The sequence below is a fragment of the Macaca nemestrina genome, chromosome 9 (genome assembly GCF_043159975.1).
Source record: "Macaca nemestrina isolate mMacNem1 chromosome 9, mMacNem.hap1, whole genome shotgun sequence".
Classification (NCBI taxonomy): Eukaryota; Metazoa; Chordata; class Mammalia; order Primates; family Cercopithecidae; genus Macaca; species Macaca nemestrina.
The window spans coordinates 16,463,359-16,474,555 of NC_092133.1; the positions used below are offsets into that span (position 1 = coordinate 16,463,359).

Genomic DNA, 11,197 nt, shown 5'->3' on the forward strand with positions numbered 1-11,197 from the left:
ACTCAGACGTTCCCACGACTGTAAGCAGGGAACCAACCAACATGCTGGGTGGCCTGAGATTCCAAGGGAGGGTAGCTGGTTTTATCCATTTTTCAGATGATCAACACTGAGGCTCGGGGAGGTGAATTACTTACCCCAAATCCAAGGCTACGGGCATACCTTGAGTGTGGTAACATGTGCTGGGCCCTGCTGATGTGCACCTGGGTGGGGACACCAGAGCACGTGGGATGGAGGGTGCACAGTTTCACTGAAAACCACAGGGTTTGTGCCCACAGAGGGTTCTTTTTTACCATCTGAGGTGCTGTGTTTTCTTTAGAAACACTGCAGTTACTGTTTTTCTTTCTAATTTTCTTTGGGATTTTAACAATGCATGTATGGAATAAACGAACATCAAAGCTAGAAGGAAACTCAGGGGCTAGCCAGTCCAAACCCTCACCTTAGATGAGAAAGCTGAGGTTCAGAGACAGAGTGGCTCGCCCTTGGCTGCAGAGCAAGCCGATGGCTTCAGATACAACCAGGCTCATGTTGCCGCCTTCTCGGTACCGGACACACCTGTGCCTGCACTTTCAACACAGGCCAAGCCACTGCAGGGGCTGCTCAGTGGTAAGCGCTGGGCATCATGTTTCCCCAGAGCTCAGCTTCAAGGCAAAGAAGACACCCTGGGAAGCTCCTGGGTCTCCGCCCTCAAACTCTTCTGGCCCCTCGAGCACCCACCATAGAAGGAGGGTGGTCCAGTGCCCCTAGTCATTGAGTGGTGGGCAGAAGGACCAAACCCTTTCTGCTTCCCCACAGTATCTCCTAAACAGACAGAAACTCAACTGACAATAGTCACAATCTGTGTCTGAGTTGCCCCCCTTGTCTCAATTCAGGGCCATCTCAATTAAAGTATTGCTAAGCAGAGCTAGATCTGATTCGGCAAACCTTTAGCCAAATGTCATCCTGGCCCACGGTCATCCTCTACAGAGAATCACGAAGCAGTTAATCCAATTTGAGTAAGACTAAAAATCATATATTGAATCCCCAGAACAACATGTAAAACAATAAAAGTTATGTTAATTATATATACTTAGTCAGTGCAGAAACCCCGTCTGTCCCGAAATGGTCAGTGAGGACAATACTTCTCTAGTGTTAATAATTAGCTTATCCTTGCCATGGAGACTAATGCAAGCTCTCTTCTCACGATTGTTAAAACCATAGTTTCCTCTACCATGGTAAATTACAAAAAGGATACAGACTGCGGAGCCCCGAAGGGTGCAAACTATCACCAGATGCAACGAGAGACAACAGCTCCCTTCCGGTGATCCCTACACACTCCTAAAAGGTGTGCAGTAAATGAATGTCAGTAAATGGACTGATATTTTCAATCTGCCTGGATATAGTAGGAGGTGTGTCAATCATTTAGTAGATAAAACAAAATTCTTTCGTTTCGCTTGTCAAAATTCTTAGGTCCTGCTTGTCTTTTTCAGCTACCAGAGAGTTCCAGGGGGCACATACTTCTCTCTTTCCTGGGCGTGAGCCCTGTTCTCTGACACACAGCTTAACAGAGGCTTTGCTTCTCCTAGGAATGTTCTAATTCCACAGCCAGTTTCCTCTGATTTCAGAAGCAAAGACTCATCAAACCCTGCCTACCATCCTAACCACATCCAGGATGGGAGATCCCTTCTCGGAACAGCTGGTTTCCCTATCCATAGAGAAGCTGAAAAGGTCACTGCTTATTCCTACAAAGCCCACTTCAGACCCACTGGCTGAAGCTAGCAAAAAACATAAAATAAAACCATAGATTTCGTAGAGATTTCATGCCCTGTGGCTTCCTCCTTGTCGTTCAGATGTTAGCTAAGATTTGCAAGGAAAAAGAACTGCTTTCAAATAAACTAAGTAACTATGGAAATAAATTAAGCCACTGACGCTGGCTTGATAAAAAGCAGACCACCGAGACAATGACAAGCTAAGGAGGAAGCCAAGGGAAACGGTCCCCAGCAATGAAGTTAACTCTTTCCCAAGCCAGTCGTTTGGTGTGGAATATCTTTCGGTTGTGAAGATGCAACTCTTATTTAAACCTTATGCTAAGCAAGACCACAACGTCACTTCGTTACCTGACTGAGGGAAGAGAGAAATGTAAACGTGTTGTTCCATTGTTCATTTGCCTGGAACATTCCTCTTATGTACATATATATCTAAAATTTGCTTCTTAGACCAAATGATGACCAAGCATCACTAGTATAATTTCTGCTACCACCTGCACACAACTGTACTCATGAAATGAATAGTTCAGCCAGAATTATAAAATGAGAGGCAAGAGGCTCCAACATGGAAATCAGGTCAACCCAGCATCCTCAGGCTTTGTTGGAAAGTGTGCTATTGGCCAGGTGATCACTACACACACCCATCTCAAAGGTTTTTTGCCACCTATCTGGTCATATATTTTCAGTAGAAATATAGTATCTGAATAACAAATGAAACAGGAAGAATGTGCATCCCATTAGCAGCTAAATGAACCCAAAAATTGTTACTCTGTATTTTCAAGGTTTGGTGTGAGAACTTATCAAATATTTAAAAACAACAGATGTGGCCAGGCGTGGTGGCTGACGCCTGTAATCTCAGCACTTTGGGAGGCTGAGGCGGGAGGATCACTTGAGGTCAGGAGTTCGAGACAAGCCTGGCCAAATGGTGAAACCCCATCTCTATACTAAAATACAAAAAAAATTAGCCAGGCGTGGTGGCATGCACCTGTAGTCTCAGCTACTCGGGAGGCTAAAGCAGGAGGATTGCTTGAACCTGGGAGGCAGTGGTTGCAGTGAGCCAAGATAGCCCCACTGCACTCCAGCCTGGGCAACAGAGCGAGAGTCTGTCTCAATAAATAAATAAACAAACAGACAGGCAGCCTACCTTTTGTGTCTCCTACCCACAAAAGCCACTCACATGGCACCATCATGACTGTGAATAGGGGAGTCCAAGTATGGTGTGGTGCGCTGTAGAACGTCTCGATTCAGAGTGGGTCCCACTTCTGAAACAAGCAGCTTTGGAAAAGAATAGCTCTGCCCAGCCTGGCTACAGGCAGCTTTCCCACACATCTTTAGGGATGCACAAGGCTGGACCAGTTCACACCAGGGACTGGAAAAAGACTGAAAATTTCCGGGACCAGGGAGGGTCCATGTCCACAGGAATCAGGCTGATCTTTTCTAAACTCTCTGCTCATTGATTAAAAATAGCAATCAGCAACTCACTGGGTCTTCAGCAGTTCTGCCTGGTACAACCAGGAAGAGCCCAAGTCAGTGCAAGAAAGACGGATTTTGAGCTGCATTCTTTATTTCTAGTAGCTAAAAGTACAAGCTGTATAATTGTAAGCAGGTGGGAAGAACAGGAAGTGGGGAAGAACAAAGCTTGAAACCGGACAGTCACAACATGTGGCTGCAGTCCCGCCACTGTCGTGGTAAATGCTTTCTCCTCCTCAACTGCAAACTCCTTTGCCTATAAAATGCTAGGACTGGCCCAAAAGCTTTCGGGAAAAGTCTCTGCAAGCGCTGATGCTCCATATTTCAAACTACTCTTTAATCAGAAACATATTAACCAATTTTAAAAAGCTTTTAAACACATTTGTTTACAACACTGAAGACTTGAGTCATACATCTTGCTCATGGAGGATGTGACTGGCACAGTTTACACCAAAAGACTGTTTGCAATGGCTCACAGGTTAACTCCTTGGAGACTATTAAAGGCAAATGGAATGCATTTGTCCCTTCTCTGCTTCCATCTGAACTGCGGTGGGAAGTAGAATCTAGGAGTGTCCAGAAGAGCTGCCCAGTCCCCAAATTCATAGCTATCGGGCTTGGAAATTATGAGACAAATCACAAATCAGGATCACAATATGAAAATGTGTTTGCTCGTTGGTCACAGTGGCTCATGTCTGTAATCCCAGCACTTTGGGAGGCCAAGGTGGGCAGATCACCTGAGGTCAGGAGTTCGACACCAGCCTGACCAACATGGTGAAACCTCATCTCTACCAAAAAATACAAAAAATAGCCAGGCATGGTGGTGCATGCCTGTAATCCCAGCTACTCAAGAGGCTGAGACATGTGAATTGCTTGAACCCAGGAGGTGGCAGTGAGCCAAGATCACACCACTGCACTCCAGCCTGGGTGACAGAGCAAGACTCTATCTCAAAAGAAAAGAAAAAAAAAATTGCCCTTCCATATTACCAGGCAGTACTAGAAAATCATTTTCAAATTTGCTGGGTAGCTGGGCGAAACAGTTGAGGATTACAATTTTGCTCCAGATAACTTTCAAAGTGGATTACTCACCATGAGAATAGACTAAATTTCACAAGTCACAAAATGGAAGACAATGTTTTTAAAGTCCCGAACATGAGCCTGGTGTGGCTACAGCCTCAAAGCCTTTGGAGTATTTAACAGGGGAAAGGGCTCACTGCTTTTAGACAAGCTTCTTCCCCATGCATTTTTAATGCATGACATTTTAAGCAATGCATTAAAAATAAGAATGGGATTTTTAAAAAAGCTTTTCATTTGCCATTTGCGTTTGGAAGATTGGAGTACTCACAGGCATCATTTCAGCCGAATTTCTAAGTATTACACTCTACAGCTAGCAACGTTCCACCCAAGTGATTGGCAAGGCATTATTACGATAATGTCCTCAATTTTCACATACAGTATTTGAGCTGTTTGCTTTCTCAGAATACAAAACCCTGAGCTATTTTCTGTAATTATACCAGATGCATTTTAAGAAGCGTTCTTAGTCTTGAAAAAAGGAAAGAAAACAATCCTGCAACTACTGAGGTCTGTTTGGTTTTTCTCCTGAGAACAGAGGAGCCACTGAATGTCACCTTCTTAATGGGCTCACAGTCAGCCCTTCGCTGGGTTAATTTGCTTAGCATATTTTATGTAGCAACCTTAGAATACTGCTCTGCACAGACTGGAGGGCTGGACGTGGCTTGAGATTGTTGAAATCAATTCAATGGCACCCTTCGTTCCAGAAAATCAAACTGCAGATGTTGAGAAAGTGCTCCTGTCTGACTCAAGCTCCATGTGTCCAAGGGCAACTTGTGCTGGTGGAAGGCCAGATCTGCCGTCCCCTCCCTGAGCCCCAGCCACCACCCAAGGTTTCCTCAGCTCCCAGTGCCCCTAACCCTAGAGTCGCACAGGGATCTGCTCTCAGAGCTTGGTCGCTTTAACGCTCTGTTGCCACCTTGAAGTGTTTCGTAATATTTGAATGTGGGGCACACATTTTCATTTTGCACTAAACCCCACAAATTATGTAGCCAGTCCGCGCCCCACTCCCCATGCCAAAGGCAGAGGAAATGCGAAGTTCTCCCTGCTCCCTTACCCTGCTTAACATTGTGCTTGATTCACTCATTCTCTTTGGCTTTGGTATCTGTAATGGCTCCCAACTGCCCCACACAGAATCCCACTCCTTTCTCAGCCCAGCACTTGGGGCCTCTTACAGCCTAGCCCAGCCCTGGTTTCCCCTGTCTCCTTAGTTCCGCCCTCTCCCCACCACTATCTCCTCCATTTCTAGTCTAGTCTTTGTTCTCGCTTCTGGGCCTGGTCTGCAGGTAGGACTCTGGGCACGCCCCTCCCCACCATTTCTGACGTTTAACAATAGGTATGCCTCACACGTATCATTTCCACCTAGGTAGCTACACTGTGCACTTGGCAGCCCACCACCAACACTCAACTGTACCAGCTCCCGCTCCTTGCACTGACACCTTGGGGGCCTGCCTCCTCCTCTCAGCTGCAAGGCCCTTGTCCTGAGCTTTGAGCGCCCACAGACCAGGCAGAACTGGTCCACCTCAGCTGTAGAACAAACACTTCACCAACAGTGGAGAAGTAAACAGTTATTCCAAACAATGTGGGTTCAAAAAAATCTAGAACAGCCTGATTCATCTGAAGCTAGTTTAGGCAGCTTGGATTATCCAGACAATAGCCTCATTTCTCTTCCTTTCATGCATGTGGACATGGCTACTTAACCACCAGAAGGGAAGAACACAGCCCATGACCTTGGCATCAGCTTGCAGCCCAAACTATGCAGCAGTGCGTCCGACCTTTTCCCACACTCCCTACCTGGTATCTATGAGAGCCTTTAACATGCCAGCTCCAAAAGAAGACACCTTGACTCTCTACAAAGAAGTTCATGGCCTGAGGTAGAAGGCAAGAGGAGGCCACATGGCTCCTAAAATAGGATGACAGCCATGGCGACTATAGAGTTCCTTGCTGCCAAGGGCAATTCTGACAAACGCACTTATGAAACCTGGCATTTAGACAGGCCAAAGTCCTCCCACTCGGTAAAAGAGGTTCTCTTTATTCTGTCTTCTTTAATATTTTCTTACTTGTTGAGCAACAGAAGGGAGAAGAGAATAGGAAATTGTGGTTACCTGGGAACAGAGACATAGGAGAAGGAGACTGGGTTTTCCCCAGCTCACCCACCATGGATTTTCCAGACTCCCACCGATGAATAAGAGGCAGAATTCCAGGAAGGACATAAGCTAGGACTGATACAAATATCAAACTCTTTGACTAAAGTCGTCTGCCCTACCTGTTGGTCAGCAGTCCTATGAAAGGGTTGGTGATGAGCTGGACGGTGGCTTTCGAGGCAAACAACAGACCGACTTGCACGTTTTCATTCAGGAGGTCTTTGTCTTCACTGGGACAGTCGGAAGGGACAGCGGATGCGTTGGTCACCATGTGCTGTGTGGTAGTCTGATGAAGCGGCCCTTCCTGCAGGTCTCTGGTAGCGTTCCCAGTGACCATGGTCGAGTTGTCATAATAGGAGAAGATGCTCCGGAAGCTGTCTGAGCTGGAGGCCGTGTGCACTGGCCTGGCCGTCTGGATTTCTGTAGCATTCTTCTCATGCTTAATGCTGTACAGATAACTTGGGATGATGGGGACTGGGGATGAGAGCAGAGTGGCAAGGTGGTGATCACACTGAAACCCTCTCCAGGAAAAAAAATCAGCAAAAAACTATGGTTGCATCGGCCAGGAGCAGTGGCTCACACCTGTAATTCCAGGTCTTTGGGAGGCTGAGACGGGTGGATCACCTGAGGTCAGGAGATCGAGACCAGCCTGGCCAACATGGAGAACCCCTCTCTCTACTAAAAATACAAAAATTAGCTGGGCATGGTGGCACCCGCCTGTAATCCCAGCTCCTTGGGAGGCTGAGGCAGGAGGATCGCTTGAACCTGGGAGGTGGACGTTGCAGTGAGCCAAGATCGCACCACTGCACTCCAGCCTGGGCGACAGAGTGAGACTCTGTCTCAAACAAACAAACAAAACAACAACAACAACAACAACAAAACTATGGTTGTGTCAAATGCCAGAAGAGATCCAGAGAGGTTGCAGGTCTACCCCAAAAACAGGAGCCCTGTGCCAGATGTCTACAATGACATTGCAGCAAGTTCACTTTCCTTAGCTCACTAGAAAGAACCAAGCCCCCAGCGGCCCTGAAGACTATCTCCTCTCAAAGGCAGCTGCTGTGCTGAACTGACTGCTCCCACAGATTCTGTCGTTTGTGGGTTTCTTCCACATTGTTCCTTCACGGAATATTTCAGAAAAGCAAAATGTGGTCTGATGTCAACACAGTGCTGACCTGGGGTCAACCGGTGCTTCTAAGAAAGAGAGGCTCAAAAGACTTTCAAATGAATGAATCAAGGAAACAGAAAACTACATTTCATTATGTGTCTTAGAAAAAAATTAACCTGCAGGAAGTAATAACTTGGAAATTCTGCAACAAGCCCACTTCATCCTTCCATTGTGTGAGTAGGAATCTGCAATTTTTCCTACAACTTGTAAGATTTAAGAATTCCTGAGACTTTCACAAGGAAAAAGCAAAACTGTGACACAGACCAGGCTTGGTGGCTCACGCCTGTAATCCCAGCACTTTGGGAGGTCGAGGCGGGTAGATCACCTGAGGTCAGAAGTTCAAGACCAGCCTGGCCAACATGGCAAAACCCTGTCTCTAATAAAAATACAAAAATTAGACAGCTTTGGTGGCGCAGGCCTGTAACCCAGCTACTCAGGACGCTAAGGCAGGAGAATCACCTGAACCCGGGAGGTGGAGGTTGCAGTGAGCCAAGATTGCGCCACTGCCCTCCAGCCTGGGCAACAGAGTGAGGCTCCGTTTCAAAAAACAAACAAAAAACAAAACAAAAAGCAACAACAAAAAAATACAAATTAAATTGTGAAACATATAATCGAAGCTGTGAGCACATGTGTCCAATGGAGCATTCCAGCCTAAGCAGAACTAATACCCTTGGTACTGAACAGGGATGAGCTCCACGGCTCTGATAACTCCTTGAGATGAAACCTATCAGATGCTCTGAAAACCGCTGTGAGAAAACCTGCAAATGGAGAGAAAGGAAACAGCTCCCACCACTTACAGTCTAAATGAGTCGTGATTTTTTTTCATTCATTAAAAACTGGGCTTTTTTTTTTTAAGGAAATGCATACCAAATCCTTCTCTGTTAATGGGCCTAATTAAGAGATCTGAATTTCAATTACTTAATTTTTCAAAATTCCATTATAGGAAAAAGAATAAAACCAACATTGTTCAAATCGCTCTTGCAATGGTTCCTGAAATATTTCCATCTCAAGTCATTCACTAATACAATATACCTGAATGTCTTTTTTTTTTTTTTTTTTTTTTTTGGAGTAAGGGATCGAAACTTGCTCTTTTAGGTACTACACCAAATTATTAACCTGCATTTTCGAGTAGCCCAATAATTATTCTAACACGTAATTTTGAACTTTAGGAATTTCTCTTCTGGAACAGAAATCTTTTTCATCACAGTGAAAGCAGGCAAGAGGATGCGGGAAATTATCAGGGGGAAACATAAGTTCTGGGTCTTATCGGATGTCACAGTTTTTGACCCGAGCATCAGGAAAGCGAAGCCACCAAAGCGGCTCCTCCTAGCCCGGGCGCGGCAGCCTAGAGGGGATGTCTTTTTTGCAAAGCGAGTTCTCCAACTTTCCCGGGGCTTGGCGGAGCTCCGGGACCGCGCTGGGGTAAGCGGAGTGCCGGGGAAGGGGCGCCGGGACTGGGGTGCCGGGGCAGGGGTGCCCTGTCCGCACGTACCCACGACAGTGAGCAGCATGTTGTCCAGCAGCAGCGCCAGGAACACGATGAACAGGATGAGCTTCCGCGAGCGGCGGCTCTCCTGCAGCCAGCGGACCAGCGCCAGCTCGCTCAGGGCCATGTCTCCGGGGCTCCGCTGCGGGCGCGCGCGCGGTGAGGACCCAAGGCGGCCGGGGACCCCCATTCTCCCGCCCCCCAGGCCGCGGAAGGGAGAGTCAGGGAGCCGCGCGCACCAGCATCCGGGGACACCCCCGGGCGCCCCAGCCTGGGCTCACCTGCCTCGAGCACGTCCCCACGAGCGCCTGCGCTCCCTGGAAAGAGCGCCCGCGAGCGCCGTCGGAGACCCAATCTGGGGTCCCAACCTGGAACCCCCAGGACGCTGCCCCGATCCCCGCCGCCCCCAACTGTGCCACTTCCCAAACTGCACGCTCGGCCCCGTGCACCTTGCGCCCTGCGCCCCGGCTGCCCCGGGGTCCCTGTAGCCCCGCTCGCGTAGCTCTGGGGGCCTCCCTGCCTCCCTGCCTCCCCCGGCCCCGCTCCCCTCTGGCTCCGCGCCCTGCGAGCAGGGAGCCGGGGCCGCGTTACCTCGGGGTCGCCTGCTATGCGTGCCCGAGTCCTCCGCGCCCGCGCCACCGCCCGCAGCGCAGTGGGCTCCGTCAGTCCGGGCGGCTCCGGGTCGCAGTCTCCGCCCCAGCGCCCCTCCGCCGCCGCTCAGTTTACCCCTTCCGACTCTGACGTCACGGCCGGAGGGAGTGGGGGCGGGGGGCTGGGGCGCCCCGGTCTCCGCCCGCCCGCGCCGTCGCTGCGCAGGAGGGGCCGCCTCCCTGTCCCCGCCTCGACCGCGGCCGCGCCTCTTCTCCGGACCCTGCGCGTGGCCGAGTGCCTTGGGGACTCGGGCCTGGGGAAGCGGCAGGGGCGCAGAGGGAAAGAGGTCAGAGACCCTGGACGAAGGGTGAAGGGCCAGGGACCAAGGCGAGGAGACAAGGCTTTCTTGTGGGTCCAAGTAGTGGCACGAGCTGCTTTGAATAAATCAGGTGGCTCTTTGAGCCTCAGTGTCCCTGAAATGGGCCTTGAGGACGGGAATGATGGCCGTGGGGTAAGATCGCCTGCGGTGACAGGTGCTGGGAGCCAGGGACAGGCTTCTCTTTCCTGAGAAAGCCACGCTTTGCACCCACCATTCCCTCCCCTCTCCTTCCTCTGCAGCCGCGATGCGGGGGTGCCACTCGGAGGAGCCTTTGAGTCCTGGGCATCCTCAAGTTGGTGACCGGGGAAAAAGGGGATACCTTTCAGTGTCGCCCTACGGTGGGAGCTGAGGAGGTGAGGGTCCCAGGTCTCAGAAAGTGAGAGCAGTGAGTTTGGGCCTCTGGGGCCACTTGAGCAGGGGACCCTGGAGGCTAGGTGAGTGCCCCTGGCCTCTGAGAAAGGGCTAGGGGGTGGGTTGTGGGTGGGGCAGCAGGCTTAGGCCCTGTGTCCTGTACTCTCGCCCCTCGGTCCTGTGCCTGGGCGTCTGGGTGAGAGGTAGTTCCTAGAGCCAGGGGCCTGTGTGTAGCTGGTGCAGAGCTGTCATCCTCACTGCCAAGGGCTAAGGGCCTGCCTTTGATTTACAGGTCCCTTTTAGAAGCAAAGGAGAAACAAACAGATGCCCTCTGACATCGCTGGAGCTCTGCAGGCCCCTCCGAGGGGACCATGGGAGCAGGAGTTGTTTTCTTGGAAAACCACCTAGAATAAATGTTATCCTGTCACAGTCTCTTAGCAGAAGAGTGGCCTTGTTTTATTAATGTTAGCTTGTTGTCAGCAGGAGGCCACTGAGAACAGCAGTGTGGTGTGTGGCTGTCCCCGCTCTCTCCGCCTCCCTACTCCCTTGCAGAGACCCCCTGTGCTTCCCATTGCTACCCCGAGTGTGAGAAGAGATGGTTGAACAGGTAAGTAGGTCAGGAACATGGGTCTCCAGGATGTCGCAGGATGTACGCAACTTAAATATTAAACAGGGAGGACAGAAGGAAAACCACTTAGGAGGAGGAAGCAGATGGCAGAGAGCCATTTAAGATGGCAGGAGGTTATCACTCACGGAGTGCCCCAGAGTGCTTGCTCTGGAGTTTCAGAACCTAAGATGCAG

The 11,197-nt window shown here is 49.7% G+C and overlaps 1 protein-coding gene and 1 long non-coding RNA gene across 3 annotated transcripts in view; one reads left to right on the top strand and one right to left on the bottom strand.

Annotated features, from left to right (window-relative positions):
- The window catches only part of LOC105467456 (solute carrier family 18 member A2), a 39,345-nt gene extending 29,572 nt beyond the window's left edge, over positions 1-9,773 (bottom strand). Inside the window, exons 1-3 of one of the 2 annotated variants that reach the window (XM_011717077.2) lie at positions 9,667-9,773; positions 9,082-9,217; positions 6,547-6,898 (exon numbers count right to left, since the gene is read on the bottom strand). In XM_011717077.2, coding sequence (XP_011715379.1) covers positions 6,547-6,898; positions 9,082-9,202 — 473 coding nt within the window. In that variant the 5' untranslated portion in view covers positions 9,203-9,217; positions 9,667-9,773. The remainder of the gene's footprint in view (positions 1-6,546; positions 6,899-9,081; positions 9,218-9,666) is intronic. The other variant, XM_011717074.3, reaches the window with a different exon arrangement.
- On the top strand, positions 8,918-10,820 carry LOC105467471 (uncharacterized). Its single transcript, XR_978910.3, has 3 exons — positions 8,918-9,011; positions 10,285-10,398; positions 10,689-10,820. It is a non-coding gene; the product is annotated as an uncharacterized lncRNA (long non-coding RNA).
- Positions 10,821-11,197: the final 377 nt, after the last annotated feature.